At 34.4% G+C, this 18506-nt stretch overlaps 1 protein-coding gene across 4 annotated transcripts in view; it reads right to left on the bottom strand.

Moving 5' to 3' along the window:
• Window positions 1–18506, bottom strand: part of LOC130677862 (teneurin-a) — a 311604-nt gene that overhangs the window by 85052 nt on the left and 208046 nt on the right. For all 4 annotated transcript variants that reach the window (XM_057484754.1, XM_057484756.1, XM_057484757.1 and 1 more), the window contains one exon: window positions 7565–7640. In XM_057484754.1, coding sequence (XP_057340737.1) covers window positions 7565–7640 — 76 coding nt within the window. The remainder of the gene's footprint in view (window positions 1–7564; window positions 7641–18506) is intronic.

Here is an 18506-nt window from a genome sequence, read left to right as displayed (position 1 = left end):
CACCTTCTGCACCTTCTGTAACTTTAAGTAATTTCCCATCACGGAAAAAGTGTACCTTATTTATTAACTTTTTCATTTTATTTTTATTTTAAATTTACTCAGCGTAATCTCGTTTTTCCGCCGGCGTCCTTGTGGGAGGATTCATGCAGGATTTAAAGTCAATAATGAGATTGTATCGACGGTTTCCCTTACCTGCTTCTTTTTTATTTAACTTTTTTAAAAGACCAAGATAGAAACAGGATACTTTAATATCCGTAACAACGTGCTGGTTTTAAGGATAAAAAAGTATTTTTTATAAATTGCTAAATTTAAATAAAATGCTAAGTCATTTTTTCTTATTTTTTAATTTTAACAAAAAAAAAAGCAAATAGAGTTCCGAATTTCCCAAGAATTTTTTTATTTAATATTTTTTCGAGCGACTAGTAATTGATCCTATATCTATGCTTGTATTCTGAATCCTGTCGCCTTGAATGGCACGTGATTGGCTGGGCAATGAAGCGAACTATGTGACGAGAGGATTCTGCCAAGGGAAAAAAAGATATCGTGAGGTGCTGGCACAACCTCCGGCTATTAGAATATACTATATTCATTGGAAACTGTATGATAAATCTAGAGCTTGACTCAGATACGGAGGTCCAGAAAGCCCTATATCAACCACGAGGTTGCCCAGGTAACCCGTATGCTTATATAGCAACCGGTTCTACAGTTTCATAAAGCTGCTGAACATTAACGTTATAAAGTTATTTTTATTTAAAAAACTACCGCCAATTCTTTGTGTGTACAAATGTTTACAAAAAATTTTTTTTTCACTTGCAACTCTTTGTTAGACGGTAACTTTAGCTCTGGGAAAAAATAAAAAATATTAAAAACGCGGAAAAGTATTTTAGAGTCGACTGCAGCAGCAATTAATTATTAAAAATGAGTACCGAAGATAAAAATGAGTAGTAAATTTATAGGGCGTAATCATGGATAGTATTTTGTTTCCCTCAGACAATGAGGGATCTCATCAGGAAGTGATTGGTCGATTGATCAGTGATGGAAGCCCGCGAGACTGCGAAAATTACTGCAGAAAGCAGATGAGAAAATTAGAGAACCAGCAACAGAACCAGATACCAACACACAGTTAGTCGGGAAATGATTTTCCCCCGGGGTTAAGCGCAAATCCTCGTTCTCTCCAATGAGCCACGATTCTGTAGAATATAACAATTATTATTTTGATATCCACCGACTCGGAACCCGATCCCGGTATCTGGACTTTGGGTACAGAGTAACCGACTCTTTTACTTTTTCGCCGAGAAAAAGGACGCGACAGTAAACCTCTCTTATTTTATTCCCCATTTTCATCTTCAATTCACTTCATCTCCTTGTCTTTTTTCTATATTAACGAATAGAAGGCCGCCGCGAATGCTTTCCACCAGGACGGTGACTATTCTTTGTTAAATCGGACTTAATTATTTGAGCCCCGTTGGGAAATGCTGATGGCTCGGTCATAATGAAAGAAATTCCGAGTAGGGTTTTACTCAACTTTTTTTCCCTTTCTTGATATTTTTAGTTATCCCGGTCAAAGGATTTGTTTTAATTTTTTCGGTGGATGCAGTTTTCATTAACTTGTGGAAATAATATCATACATTTTGCTGTGTAAACTTTTAAAATAAATTAAAATTTTTCTTTATAAAATAACAAAAAGAATCTAAATAAATATGACGAATGTAATACAGAATATTAAAAAATAAATGAAAAGACCGAAATGTCATTATGATAATTTATTTTAGTACTTTTAAAAATATAAAATATCTAAAGTGGATATGAGTTTACGGTAGTTCATCAAGCTTACTCACGATATTAGTCCTCGGTTCGCGGATCTTGTAAGAGGCGGATCATAGTGTTCTCAGCGCGATAATGCTCATTTATCTAGCTTAAATGTGTTATGTTACAATTTAATAGTTTGTACTTAAATAAAGTATAATATTTTAAATTTTTTTCATTGTAATAAAGATCAAAAGATAAAAATGTGGGTATAGGGGAAGGGGGGGGCAAAATGGGTCCCTAGGGGCAAAACGGGCCCCCTAAAATTTTGGATGCCTCGAAATATTAGGGGGCAAAATGGGCCCCCCAAAGTTTTTAACATGAAAAGTGTTTGGAGCGGGGAAGGGGCAAAATGAGACATTTAGGCAAAATGGGCCACTGAGGCAAAATGGTCCCCTCAAAATTTTTAACATGAAAAGTGTTGGGAGGAGGGGGTAAAATGAGCTGTCTAGACTTTGAAAACCTGCGAATATTTTTTAGCCAAACGGGTTCCTAAAATTTTTTTAACAGATATGATTAAAGTATTATGATAAGGGGCAAACTAGGTCACGAGTTCAACAGCATTATTAACTATAATTTTTTTCAAAAACAATTTATTCTATATAATCGAAAATAATTAAAATATAAGCAATCAAGTAATGAAATTAAGTTATTTTTAGGTCCAAATTTTCACTATCAACTCTTTTTTATACTAAACACACAGCAAAAAGTTTCAAAACACAAAACAAGCGACAAACATACATTGAGTTTTGTTGGGGGCCCGTTTTCCCAACTTTTCAGGAATTTGTAATTTTCATAGACACAGCAAATTAACACCAAAAACTCAGCAGAAGGAAAAAAAAGTGAAATAAGCTGAAAAACTCGCATTATAAAAATTTTTTGAGGGGGGCCCATTTTGCCCCACATTTTTTAATTTTTTATTTTTAATGGACAGAACAAATTAACGTCAAATACTTGGAGAGGGAGTAAAAAAAAGTAATACAAGTAAATAAAACTGAGGATTTGAAAATTTTTTTCTTAAGGGGCCCATTTTGCCCCCCCCCCCTTCCCCTAAAAATAAAAAATAAAGTTATTGATTAAATAGTGACGCTAGGGTAATTTCTTAATTTGATAAGTAGATGAGTTTACTGGATAGCAGTAGTGAGGATAATATAGCTTAATGCCAATGAGTCCAGCACTTGATTTACAATTCACCTGTTTTATCAAGATGCAATTATGCACCCTCGCGTATCAAAGGGGGAGCGCTACTCGCTAGCCAGATTATGCAGAGGCTCATCGACTGGACCTGAAAGGGAATTCTGTTTCCATATCTCCACAGCTGCATACCTCTCTTTGAGTTTCATCCCCTATTTTATTCTCTGTCTCTCTTGGCCCTAAATTCTTTCAACTGTAAGCCGGACTATTTTATCGATCTGGATTACTATCTACACAAAAACCCACCATGGTCTTTGATATTATCTCTCTATTCCATTTATTACCATTTCACAAAAATAATCATTGACATTTATTTAATTAAATGATAATAATAATAGCGATAGGGATAAGGGCGCATGCAGATTGTCTAAAACAATATAAAATTATTTTTATGCTAAGAGAGAAGAGAAAAATATTTAGACAACCATGATGCGACTTGTGTAAACATGTTAAAAAGTATGTGTGTGTGTGCGTGTGCGTGTGTGTATAGGTGGGTGTGTTTTCATTTCGCTGTCTGATGAGAAAAATTTTGTATGTATGTAGGGTGAGTTTGTTTGAAAAAACTCTCGAGGGAATGCCATCAAGTCACAGCAGTGTTAGTCTAGTTCATGAAATATTTTTTTTTTTTTTTTATAAAAATATTTCAAACTTAAATTACAATTTTTTTTGTTTTAGCATTTTTATTTATTTATCAATGTCACACTGAATGATATTTTGTTATTTTTAGTAAGGAAATTGAGTTCTTTATGATACCCAATTATATACTTTGTACGACTTGATAAATAGTTTTGGTGATTAAAGTAAATTTTAATTTGTTTCATCTCTTTACGATAATTCTTGGTAAAGTTACAGCCATTTAAATGTTTGTATGTTTTTAGTGTCATCTTGCCTCTGAAGTTATATTATATATTTATTTTGTCAGTCTATATACTAATGGTTGACAAGTAGAGTACAAAAGCAAGTGGTAATTCATTGTCGACAGTCGATTGACTTATAAAAATTTACAAGGGTCACTGAGTATTTTTTATTTTATTTTTTATCAAAGCAATTTTGTCCAATTTAGGAGGACACTTATTGAATTATACATTGTCTTGGTAAACCTTGAAGATAAAAAAATCCTCGGATAAAAAAGGTGTCTTTTCTTTTTCTCAAACCACTTGTCCGCTTTTTTTTTATTCCTTCTGCGTGGAGACACTCATTCTGTCTTTTCTTTGTTCATTTTCGAGAACCGTGCAGTCGATAATTTCGTTGGAGACTCTCTACTCAGATTCAGCCGACTCAACGGGATTCAACTATGAAAAGGGCTTTGGGCCGAGAAAGAATTCACCGTTTGGCTCTTTTCGTCTCTTCTTCACTCCTAGTACAGTACTATAGTAGTTATACTATCTAGTGAAAGAAAGAATTGCCTTCTGTCAGCGTCTCGACTGTTTTTATCCTTCGTCCTTTTGTTATACTAAAATCATTTTATTTTTAAAACCCTTTTACAACTTTTTACTTTTTTACGCTATTAACTTTTTTCTAATTACTTGTTACACTAAAAATAAAAATTTGGTTTTATTGTCTACAATCACGCTTATTATTGCGTGCGCACAAGAAATAATAATCCGATGAATGAAATAGTATAAAAAATATGCGTTACGTGTATACACCTCGAAATTAGGGTCTTGTTTATCTGTTTGATTATCGGGTTGTTGACAATCGAGTTGGAACCAAAATTAGAAAATAAGTATCAGAGTTATTATTTCGGTAATAACATACACTTGATCCCTCTAATTTTACGTTCCCTTCAGCACAGATTTAAATTACTGTTATTATTTAATTAAATACTTTTTTTTTTATTTTTACTTTTTTTACTATTCAATTTAATTATTTGAGCAAAATAAAAAATGGACTGAAGTGATTAATAAAAATTACCCCTTACATATTTTAGTTTTTGAATTTAAAATTCAACATCCAAGTGCTTGAGCGGCATCAATTCTTCATGAAATATTAGATTTAAAATGATACTAATTTATTAAATATATTTATAAATTCATAGAGACTTAAGATCACCCGAAATTAAAATATTAGTATTATTACCCTTTAATTTATTTAAAGTTAAATCTTGTTGTAGTAAGAAGGTTAATTAAATTCAGGATTCGAGTTTTATATTTAAAATTAACAAGTGAAGACGTTAAGTAATGCTTTATCAGCTGGATGAATAATCAATAATCAAAATCACATTTTAATTTCCATTTTAATCCTGTGAAATTAAATTTAAAATTTATAATTTAATAACTTGCCCGAGTATTATTTTAATCCTTTGGGTTTTCACTGATAATGATAATGATAATGATGATGATATTGGTGATTAAAGATAAAAGTTTAAAAAAAATGAATGAGATCAAAGAGTTGAGAGCTGAAGTAAAGAAGAAAAGGAAGAAGAAAAAAAGGACAAGATTCTTAAGGTTGAGAATCGCCTTAGCAACAGAGTGGCTTCCATCTCGCTGACCCGTCGTTTCCGGCGACATGCTTGGTCTTTCCTTCCTCAACATCACCAACTAGTACGATATATACAAACTCGTTGGACTCGGATTTGTGTGAGTGCAGATAAGAGGGTCGACAAATCGAACGCCAAAGTTCTAGCTCACAATCCAAATATCTCTTATATATTTTTTTTATTTTATACTTTTCAATGATTCATTTTTATGCCCCGCGGTTTTCAAGCATAAGACTGATTTATTCTTATCCAAATGGATACCTAAGCCTGAGAACATCTTGAAAGTCAAACTCATTTGAATTTAAACATTTTATTCCAGGTGTTATCTTTCTTTTTAAACTTTTTTAGTTATGTTTATTGAGTAACCGAGTCGAGTTCAATTGCTTCTTAAATTTATATTTATTTGTTTATCATTTATTATGTCTTCAATCAATTCATTTTCATAAAATTAAAGGCAATCAAATTTTGAATTTAAGAAATGATTTATGATTACAAGTGCGTTGTAATTATAATAATTTATTCCACACTGTATAAAGAGCGGTGTTAAAAATGGACTCATTTTAACTCCGCCCGGTGTTAAAAGAAAATTACACCGGTGTAGGAGGAGTAATTCACCGGTGTTGAAAATACCGGTGTTAAATCGGGGTAACCGGTGTAAAAACGGAGTAATATCGGTGTAAAAGCGGGGTAAACTGCGTCCGCTTGGAGTATTAATTTTAAAGATTATAAAACACAAAAAATGTCAGTTCTCTATGAAAATTAATAAAAAATATCATTTATTAACAAGTATAGTGATCAAGTAAGTAAAAATATTCACAAAGTAAAATATTTTAACACCGGTAAAAAATATCTACGCCGGCGGTGGCGTTATTTTAACACCAGTCTAGAATATTTACACCGGCAGCGGTGTTATTTTAACACCGGAGAATTTTTTTTAACACCGGTACAGAATATTTACACCGCTTTCGGTGTTGAAATTTAACACCGTCGATTTTAACACCTACACCGCTTAGACTTACCCCGGTGATTTTTTACAGTGCACATATTAACAAATATATTGATTGAAATATCAATAAATAAAAGTGCTGTATAGAGTCTGACGTAAATTATAGGAGGTAAGTGATGAGTCAACGTTTGTGTCGTCGACTGGTCGGTAAACTCGTAAAGTAACGACGTCGCGTCTTTCAGTCGGGACATAGAGGAGGAGAGGTAGTTGAGGTTGTAAAGGGGATGAGAAAGAATAAGCGAGGGTGTACACACAGTAAGGAGGGGGAGGAAGTATAGAAGCAGTGCAGCCGTGGAAGGAAAGGAACCGAAAGGAAAGGAGTTAAAGGGGGCCGTGGATGAGAATGGTTTCACGTCGCTGTGGAAACCAAGTAAACCAATATAACTGTAAGACCTTTGGGTTTAAAGTGTCGCCTATAAAACGAGCATCACAGTTAAACTTTCTGAGCAAAGTTCGTCGGCCGTACATGTCACGGGCGCGGTATGCTACCGAGTCTGTATACTGGTTCAGTACAGTGTATATATATAATAGTGGAAACAGAAAACCCAGAACCAGAACCAGAAAAAAAAGGAAAAGGAAAAGGAGGAAATAGAAATAGAACAAGAACAAGAAAAAGTACATACTTGGAACCGACCGAGAACTCGGGGTTGTGTATGGGCTACTGGAGCAAAAAAAAAAATAAATAAATAAATAGTGTCAAGGATTTAATGCATGCGGTAACAGCTTTTCTAATTCACAGAGACTCAAAAACGCTTTATGTTAGAACAACCATCAAATAGATAATCCACTCTTTCGTTTTGAATAAATAAGTCAATTTTTTTATCGAGTCGTTTATTTTATTTATTTATTTACTTTTATTTTCTTGAACGACTGAGGTCTGTCTGAATATTTTATTTGTTGATTTAGTGGGTAAGAAATTATTAACGTCTATAAAAATGTTTGTAAAAAGTTAACACTCGAATTTAGTGAGTTTAAGGGTAAGAGAAAGTAAAATAAAAAAAAATAAATAAATAAAAAAGTGGTGGATGGGAAAAGTAAAGAGAAGAATTATTCGTGAGTACGATAAAGTAAGAAGTTACCTCGTTACTGTTGGCGTTGAAGCAACTCCAGGTGATCGCACCGGGTAACTTCTAGGACTTCCTGACATCAAGTACTCTGCAACAAAATTAACAACAAATAAATTTCAACATTTTTTATGCTTCTATTATATCGTAATAACTCGAGTCAAATTATTAATTTGAAACTTTTTTTAGAATTAACATTTAATTAGCAATTGTTTGTTATATTAATGTAGAATTGTGTTGTGATGAGATTTATTTTATATTTTATTATTACTGTTCTTTTTGTTGAGTGGTTATTCTAGTTTAATTTATAGCACAGTTTGGATTATTATAACTTGTAAATTATTGAAGGTACTATAAAAGTACATCATAATTACTTTATACCAAATTTATCTCTATAGAAGATAAAATTTTATTTTATTTGGAAATTCAATAGTTTCAACATTTAATCAATTAATTTCAATAAATATTTTTTCACCTTTAGATGATAATTATGGCCAAAATATCAAAGATATGATAAATATATATAATTATAATTTTACAGAAAATTAAATTTTCTGTAAATTTGTCTTAGTACATTTTCGTGTTATCTTTGGTATTTCAGCTGAAATTAAAATTAAAAGAAAAAATGTCGAAAGGTCTTACGATGTAAGATAGAGCACACAGGACCTCAGAGGATTGGCAACCAGCCACCAGCTCTCGAATGATCAACAGTCCTCGATGTCAAATAAAAATGACTCGAGTATCAGCAGTAAATTTGTCAGCAGGTGCGCTTTCCTATCCAGATTCGTTTAAAGTCGTCAGCATACGTATCGAGTTGTCACACGATAGAATTAAATTCCCTAAATTTGAGCCCAATCATCAGCTTGGAAAATGCTGCCCAGCTCGACGCACATCAGCATCGAAAAAATCCACTCGACTAATTTAAATGCAATTGGACAAAGAAAATTAGGTATGCGATGATGGAAATTTGCCGCCGCTTCAAAGAGACTCACTTTGCGCCGGAAATTGCAAATGCGTTCGCATTTTTTAAAACTTTTACCATAAACCTTCTCTCTCTTTTTGCTGACTAAAAATTTACCCTCTTTTTTTATCCGCAACCCATTTACCGCGTGGTTCGCTCAGCACTATCCCCTCCAAGAGGTTTTCTGGCTCGTTTTACAAGGTTTTTTGGTAACTAGCCTTTAAAAGTTGCCCCCGCACACCTACACCATTTTAAAAGTTTAATGCATCTACACACACCCGACCTCCACCATGAATAATGCATCAAACTAAATTTACGTTCTCGCCCCTAAAGAAAAACCATTTTCCGTGATTCGATTCCTATACAACTATAACACACCTTCATTGTTATTATTTTTATTAACTTTGTTTAAAATTTTAATTGATTAACTTTATCAGTAATTTAATTAAACAGGTAATGGGAGCTGTTGATGACCAAGACACAGGTGTTTGGTCAATGTAACCTGACCTCGTATCTGATGAGATAATTAACGCTTATTAAACACTATAACCGAGTACTGGTCTCTCGGATACTAAATATCGACACAAAAAAAAAAAAATATTAGTTTTTGATTTTATTATAAATATAAATTGACGTTAATTAAATGACGTTTTAAGTGTAAGATAAAATGGTATTTAATAAATAATTGATAGTTGTAAAAGCTTTTGTGTAAAATTAATGACGTGTAGATGTAGGAAGTGTTGGATATAAAGACAGATTTTGCGGTATATAAAGAAAGATATTTTATTATTCAAATAATTTTGAATATTTATGTTCATGAATTGGTGATTTGAGGATGTACGTCATGGTTATTAATATAGCTTTTATCGCAGCATGAATTGTTAAACAGGTTAATTGACAAAAATGATATCATTTAATAATTAACTTATTTCTGTAATCGTATTTTAAAAAGATACGAGCATGTAAAATCTTTAATTCATTGGATGGATATTATTGAATTTGAGATAAACTGTCATCCTTCAATCTTAATTATAGCCATTCGTGGAGACGGATGCACTGAATCATAAATTATTTCAATATTTTATTAAATATCGAGTGGAATCAAGTTGCCAGGACAATTTTAAATAATCAATTTTTGTAAAAAATTAACAATTATTCGAGTGCTATTTTTTATTTTTCGTTCGAATAAAAAAAATAAAAAAAGATTTATAAAGTTTAAATGTAACAACTAACGTAGCACATTAAATCCAGAGTGTTTTACATTATGCATTTGACGTCAGTGAGTCACGAAAAGTTATTCGCTCCCTCAGCATTTTCATTCTCTATTCACAATCCAAACTAGCTCACCCAAGCTTTAGACTAAGACACACAAGCAAAATACAGAGCAACCCTCAAGCTAATTAATTTTTCACGGCATGAAAATTGTGTCGGTCAGACTATAACACAAAAGAAGTTAGCACACGAGTGGCAGATTTTTTTTCTCTAACCATGATCACAGCTCAACAAGGTATTAAGCGACAAAGTAACCTCTTCTCACATCTCCATTAAAATCAAGTCTGCATAATTTAAGAAAAAAATAATAAAATTAAAATGAATCCAGCCACTCAGAAAATTAAATAATAGGAGTTACTATCTAGTGATGGTAAAATTTTGAGTCAATCATTTTTTCAATCTGATAGTAGTGAATACCATCTAGATGATTTCATAAATCATCTAGATTTTAACAATTATCATATGTATGATAATTGCAATCATCTAGATGGTATTCACTACTATCAAATTGAAAAAATGATTGACTCAAAATTTTACCATCACTAAATAGTAACTCCTATTATTTAATTTTCTGAGTGAGTATTTACTTTTAGCGAAATAATTTAAAAGATGAAAGATTAAATTTGAGGCACTTGAGGCGCGATGATAGTCAGATAGTCAGATATATAATCGTTCGGTCGACTCGACGTCAAGCGCGACTAGACACTCAAGTAGCTTGTCAACGATCATCAGAAGGGGCTGGTCGGCTCTTTGATATATCCCTCTTGATTATCTCCTCTCCTCAATAAACGGAGCACCCTTGATTCATCCGTCCCTTCTTCGGCGTCGAAATGGTCGCTCATTCACACGCATAATCAACGTTTTGGGTATACATCATCATCAGCATATCATCATAATCGACATAATCGTAATGATAATGATTTCTATGATGATCGTCCAGCTTTAATAAGCTCTGTAAGCTTCAGGAACTCTAGTTATATTATTGATATCCGTCAATAACGCATATTGGATCACGTAATGTTTCCTCGCAGTAGTAGAGGTTGACGTTGGTCAGCCCGTGTCTCGTGTCCCGGGTCAGTAGCCTCTCGAGTGCAGTAGTTCTATTACACGATTCCCGGAATATAAGTCGTGTGTGGATTATATGTGTACATAGGTATTACGATAGCATTTCCTACCAAGTTGTTTCTCCTTTTGCTTGCTTTCCCGATACGAGCTCATTACTTATGTAAACGCGATTGCACGAAAATACTCAAGCTGGACAATCGACACGAAGGTAACGACGGAACTCATGATTTATCGTTTTACTCTAATGTTATTTAACCTCCTGCCTTATCCTGTCGTTCAATCTATTGGACTATTTTTAATTAATTATTGATTCCAAATCCGCTGTCATTTATATTGATAGCAATTTAATGCAAAGCCTTCTTTAACATTTAATAAAATTAAAAAACAAAAGTATAAGTGCGTAAAAAATGATTGTAAAATAGTTATTTTTGTTTGTTTTTAATTTATGATGATAAATTTGAGTTTGTTTGAGAGAGTTGTAATTTGTTGACTGTTTTGTGATTTTAAAGCGAGATAGCGTAATAACAGGGTGAATGTATCCGCGAGAGTGGAAACACCAGAAAACAGGAGTCATCGAGAAGAGAAACGAGAAGGGGTCGGTGACGACTAGACGAGACGAAACGAGACGAGACAAGACGAGACGATGAGCTCGAGGCTTGTTATTGCGGTGATATCATTGGAGGAAAATAAATACACCGGTGGAAAAATAAACGAGACACGGTCCTTGAGATTAATGAGAAGAGCTCGTGAACGGCGATGAGGTCACGTCCAACAGGAGACTCTTCTCATCTTGTGAGAATAAACTCACAGTTTCTTATTCGGATAAAATAAAACTTGAAATAAAAATAAAGACTCTGGCGAAGGAAACGATGCGAACCGGTGATGGGAGGAAAGAAGAGGGAAGGGGGGAGGGGAAGGAGCAAAGGGCAAAGGGGCGAAAAGCAAAGATGGAGGAAAACGGTGATATTTTAAAGCTTCTGCTGTTGATACAGCGGATGATGTCGAGAGTGAAATGAAGGACGAATTTTCGCTTGCGTGTAAACTTGGAGGAGGCATTCAAACGCTGTCTGGAAGTTTGTTGAGAGACTACTTGTGCTCGCAGCTCACTCCTATATATATATACATGTATATAAGAGCTCGAGAATGTTAACTAATAGCTAACAAACAAACGGACAATTTGGCGAGTAGATTAGACTTGAGAACCCAGTCAAGAGAGTAGTAAGTGAGGAGGGTGTGTCTTTACTTCTATTCCACTCGCTCACTCGTTCTCTATGGTGTATCTTCTACGGGAGCAATTGCTACTGCTACTGCTACCGCTACTGCTACTGCTACTGCTTCTTCATGAAGGTACAATCAGCAAGAGTATTCACTCGTCGTTACCCTCTGGTTTATTGGGGGAGGGAGCTCGATTTTGTTAACGAGTCGAGTCAAGTCGAGTGGGAGGATAAAGGATGTGAAGAGCTTTCAGTCTACGAGGGCTTCCAAAAGTTTAAATTATTATATTATATATATTACTTGTTCGTAATTCCCAATTGATTTTTTACAAACATATTTTTTTAAATTTACAGGTCACGATATAAAAAATCATGGCATATTTACAAACAGAATCTGAATTTAAAAATATTTTATGGTGCAGAATTAAAAAAAAAATGAGTAAAGATATTGAGAGAAAAAAAATATTAAAGATGAGGAACGGAAATAATGTAAATGTGAATGTGAGTATACACATTAGTCTGGGAGATTTTGTTGGTTGCTCAACATTTGGCTGTGTGCCAGTTAAAGAAATTCTTTGCTAACGATAACTTCTTTTTTACATATACACGGATATATTTATTATATCTATATATAAAAGTTTTTTCCAAGCTCTTATCCACAGGAAAATGCATTTTTGTAGTTACAGAGGTGAGCAATGTCTATGCCGTAGTTTGTCGCTAAATTATAAAGGCATTTATTATACTTGCGAGTAATCGAATCAATTACTCGTGAGAAGATATCTAAGTTTATTCCCCCAGGTGGAGTATAGCACGATAGAATAATCACTTGATATATTCCCGCTCGGATGTTAAACTTCCGTGATCTTGGTTATCATCGCCTTCGCTGATTGCCAGATCGCGTGGAATTGTTTTACTCATTTAAAAATACACTAATTATATTATATTATATAAATTTCATACCACGCTATTTTGTTTCAATAAAATAATATCAGTATAGCAATTGAGTTAGAGTCTAAGTCTGGAGTAATCGAGTAAAGGGAGCAGAGTTTAAAACGGGCAGTTGTTGATTGATGATAGTCAAAGGTGATTTCCGATAGTGGTGCGATTAAGGGTGCGAGTAATAGCAGTGGTAGCAGTAGCAGAGACAGATTCCAGGGTCTGTAGTGATGGGAAAGTGGGCTTTGTAGAACGTTGTGCTTGAAGCAATGCCAGGGCTGCTGGGGTTCTGTCACGTTGCTCGATCGAAGGTAATCCTAAATGCGTGACCAGACATTCCGATCAGCACTCACCTCTTATATGGGTGTCCAGAATCCGTTATCATCGTTAGTGCCTTGCTCCTCTTTGATTCAGGCCAACTGTCGTCGTTCCGTTAATCATTTCCCTCTCGTTATGTCTCCAGTCTCCAGCAATGCTTTGTCTTTGTTCAACGAGTATTTGTATTTGTAGTTCCTGTTGCTTTTGCTGTTACTGTTGCTGTTGCAAGTCTAGCCCCAGTAGCTGTTTAACAAGCAACGATAATTGACACTAAGTTTACTAGTTTACGCGATCGACGTGCTTGCCTAGATTAGCTCTATCAATATATGTGGATCGTCTTTGCGGTATGCTAACCATAAACATAAACACTGCTAGTGGGAGTTTATAGTCGTAGTTGGATAGTAGTTGTGTTGTTTATAATTATATGTATGGATGTGTTTGCATGATAGCGAGATGAGGAATAGGATAAGGAATAGAGTATCGGATCTGTATATATACAAATCGACAACCAAGTTTCACCTAGGACATTGTTTTGGTACAACAAGTTTGCTCAAAGTGTCAATTGTTGGTACATAAACCATGTGCAGAATAATTTACAGTTCTGCTATTATTCTACTCCTGCATGGTGATGCGATTCTACTTATATACAAGTGAGAACATAATTGTGGCTTTTGTCCCTGCTACTGGGCATTCCCTCTATATCTATATTTGGACGTAGATCTATATATATACATATATACATAATACACTAGTCATCATCCTCATGGGGGAGCTAGTATATGATCGATAGTACGACATAAATTATTGCAACGCAAATAGTCCGCATATTCACGTCGTTTATAACTGTATAATTCTCCATTCCCCAGACATACGCATCTAGATAATCGATAATAAATGTTTTAAATATATATATGTATGTATTTATATTTAAACAACGAGGCAAAATGAAATGCTGGATATTTATCTAAATCCTGACAAGTTTCCTTTGTTGACGAAAGTAAGAAAAATATTTTTATATAGTCTTTATATTTCTTATCAATTCATAGAAGGTAGGATGAAATAAGAAAACAAGAAGCCATTTTATCAGTTAGTATATGGAGAATTCAAAAGAAGCCACTTGTGTAGAATTGGATACCAAAAAGGCACCGAGTGGATTCTTTATTCGTAAACCCATATCCCGGTTACATTTTCTCTCATTTTTCCGTTATCAATGTTGAAACGGGGGTGTAAAACCTAAACTTGATGTTCACTGCGCTCAGATAGTCGCTCGTACTCGGTGGCACTGTACTACCAGTACTTTAACAGCCGGATTTGATGCTGCTACAGCTTCCTCGATGTTCTTTGTCTGTGTATGAGCTCACTTCGGGTCGATAACGAGGCTCTGTCTATCCCTCTCTGTCCATTAATGTACGTAACGGTCGTCTTGATTAACTTGACCAGCTACATAATTAATGTTTATTAGGATGACAGCCGTCAAAGGACTCGGGATACGTACCACCGACGACGTACTACCGATGTTATATGCTTCACCAAAGTCTATATATATTCTCTCTCTCTCTTCCTCTCTCTTCCTCTCTACTTCGCTCACTGGCTCACTTATGGCATACTCTCAGCGGCTTCTGATGTATTGCCTGCGGCTTTGCACAATCGATCTTCTCTGCTGACGAACGTTGCGCGTGATTACGATGATTTATTAAATTTAGGATACATGTTTCCTCAAATTGCTCTTTCAAGTTCTCTCTCACTCTCACTCTCCGTCAGACAATCCTGATTCTGATCCTGATGAAAGGATTTTCTGGCTTAAACATTCATATATATAATAAGTATAAATACTCGAATATACTCTGTCGAGATAGACGACTAGTAGACAAGTAGAGACCAGGGTATTTCGTCTCTCGAACAAGAACAAGAGGGATTTGTGCTGAAATATAAGATACAACTTTAAAGTGGATCATCGCTCTACTCCTAAGTGCAGAGTAGTTTGTTTACAAAGCCCTTTTAAAATTATTCAGTCCGCTGGGTAAGCCGAGTTTCGTTCGACATCTCCGGACAGCTTGTTTGTTATTTTTACTTTTACTTTTACTTTTAGTTTAACTCGTTATTTTTATTTATGTCCTCCTCTAATTACTCCTCTTTTTGGTAAGTACTTTCAACCAGAATATATTAACACCGGGTGGCCCACTACTTGCTATTAGATAGATACTAAACCGGAAATAGAAGTAGCTCAAGTTTAAACTACCTACCGCATTTATTTTAAATGCTCGGACTCTCTTCATCAACCCAAACTAAGGGAATTAGCTTCTGGCCCAAGTCCAGATTGCTTTATCAATAGTTATCCGTGCTTTTCCTACAATACCCCCAATTTACATCCATCCCTTGTAACTATAAAAAATTTTAAGTTTTAATACTTGTGTTATCTCAGATGAGCTCTTTTTACGAGCATACCCACAGTCAAGAAGAGCATTGTTGACCATTGGATAATACATAATGCATTTCATGGAATAAAATAAAATAACACACACGACACAGAATTACATTATTTTATGATGTGTACATCCCGAGTGTTTTAAATGACACTAAAGGGCTGTGGGATCCTAAAAAGATACGTTATTTTAACGATCACCACTATTTTACGCGCTATTTGTGCACCCGAGTCGTATAAACAACCAGTATTTTGTTAATCCATAACCATATACGAACAGTGTAAATGGAAAAACAGAAAACAAAAAAAAATAATAATGTTAAAAATGGCAAACATTTTGAACTAACTATCAAAATTCAGACATCGGTATTTATTTAAAAATTATCAACTAGAATTAAAGGATCTGTATATAATCACGTGTGACTTGTTATAAATGTATATTATATATATATGCGTATTTATATAGGCTGGCGCATTAATGAACAATGAGGAAGGTTTAACACACGGCAGAACCACATTTAACTCGATTTTATATAAAATGGTTCACGTTAATAAGATTCGCGCGTTGAACAAAAGCCCCAGCGTTACGTAAAACAGATTACGTGACGCAAATGCACAATTTGGAATATATATATATATATATACATACGTAGAATCTACATCAGAGAAACAGTGTGTGCCAATTCGACGAGTAGGACTAGATGTGAATTTCGGTTTTAACGTAAATCCGCTTGGTAATGCACCTAGACTCAAACTAAATTTACTAGTGCTCTCCCTCCCCCTCAAGTTCTCCCTAAACCCACCTCCACTCCCCGACTCGAGTTTTCCAAGGAACCAAGTGACAAATGTCATTCGGCAATAAATTATTTAGATACTTTTCCTGCTTGAGAGTTTCTTTATTCATGGATATGATTTTCACGTAAGCTGTCAGTTAAATAATTTCGAGTTTATTTAAGTTATAATATTAAATAACCCAAGCAGATTAATTGACATGGTCATAAGATTTTATCGTCGACGTAAAGGCATTCTATAAATTGGAATGTTGCGGTTGTAGTATCGGTGAGTGCATTACATTTTAGGAATGGAGAAGCAATAGAACCCTGGTATATTGACAGCATTGGCAAGCGCACTTACTGGTAATTGGTTTGACAGATATTGCTCGGAAAACAGTTTCTGTACATAGTTATCCACCCACACTCTCCACTCTTTACTCTTCACTCACACTTGCAACCACTCGACAACAAATACACTGAGAGCTCTTCTGGATTCTCTGATAGACTTTACCCTCAGATAAAAACGAATAAAGATATCCTACGCTGAGAAAACAAGTATATTTGATTGTTTACAGATTTTTATTATGAAATTATCTTTTGTAAATTTTATCAAAATATTTAGCATAATAGTATTGAATGACACCCCAGTTGTGAGCAACTTTAGATGTGGTATGCGTAACGAAATTGTTTGAAAGTAAATCGACATTGGGGTTGAATTGCAAGAAGTTTAAGTAGTATAGAATAGGAAGACGTGCAAGAAGGCGCCGTCTACGTCGACGAGACAGTTAAATGGCGGTAGGCGACTACCCCTCGAGGGTGATGATGGAGAGTGAGAGTATAAAGCTAGAGTACAGTGAGGGAGTAAGAGGGAGTAAGTGGGAGAGCTAAATAAATTGAAAGAGCGTATAGTTAATTGGCAACCGTAAGACAGACTCATTTAAAAGTTATAAGAAAATTTTCTGTTGTTGCTATTCCAGTGTCTTTGTGATAAACATTTCCAATGAGATGTCATTCAACTGATTCTCTCCTTTTATATCTTAAGTTGATATTTTTTCAATATTATTATTATAAGTAATAGTGAAACTATTAAATTGTCGGGCATCTGATAAGAAACACGTTGAGTCAGGTTCGCAATAAAAGTTTTTAAAAAAAATTAGAGATCGCAGTGTTAATAAGAGCTGCATTTTTTTCATAGTTTTTTTTTTATTTTTTTTTTTTCGGTTGATCTCGCAGAGTGTCGTTTCTCGACAATCTGCCGACCCTAACTATTCTCGACTTGGCTAAACCCCGCGGGTAATCAGATACGAGCGCACTCTCCCGCATTAATGTGCCGGCAAAACTAGTCGCGATAAGGGAATAGCAAAAAAAAATTTCATAGATCGGCGATGTAAAACCTTGACATTTTTTTATTTTTTTTTTTCAGCCGTACTCATACCAGCCACTTTTTGGGCTCCTTTATACCTGCGTAAGCCTTTTAGAATTTTTTTCCAGTGAAACTCGTTTTTCATAATTTTTTTCTCACAAATCCTGAATATTTCCCTCCCTAAAATCTCGATTATCAGATAAATATATATGTGTGTATGTGAGTATGTGTTTAGTTGATACTTAAAATTGTTTAAAAAAAATGTAGCGTTGAAAATGTAAAATAACATGTAATTTAATATGAATAATTGAATTTAAAATGATGAAATAAACTCAATTGTAAACAAAAATAAATTTGCTGTTATAAAAAATAATAAAAGCGAAATAGAAATAAAATGCAGTGGGGTTATTCTCACGCGAGTGCACTTACGATCGTCTAACACGCACTGAAGAACGTGTTATTACCATTATTACATACATTCTGGCATAAGAGTTTGATCCGACGATCTTCCATCACTCAAAACACTATAAAAAGCTTCTCCGAAACCTACACATACAAATAATATTTTTATATTTCTTTCACGCATCCATAAACTCAAATGCGTCGATAGACTCGAAACTTTTTATCTACGAT

The sequence above is a fragment of the Microplitis mediator genome, chromosome 11 (assembly GCF_029852145.1).
Source record: "Microplitis mediator isolate UGA2020A chromosome 11, iyMicMedi2.1, whole genome shotgun sequence".
Classification (NCBI taxonomy): Eukaryota; Metazoa; Arthropoda; class Insecta; order Hymenoptera; family Braconidae; genus Microplitis; species Microplitis mediator.
Note: the sequence above shows the minus strand (reverse complement) of the source record. Positions and strands in the feature narration are given on the sequence as shown.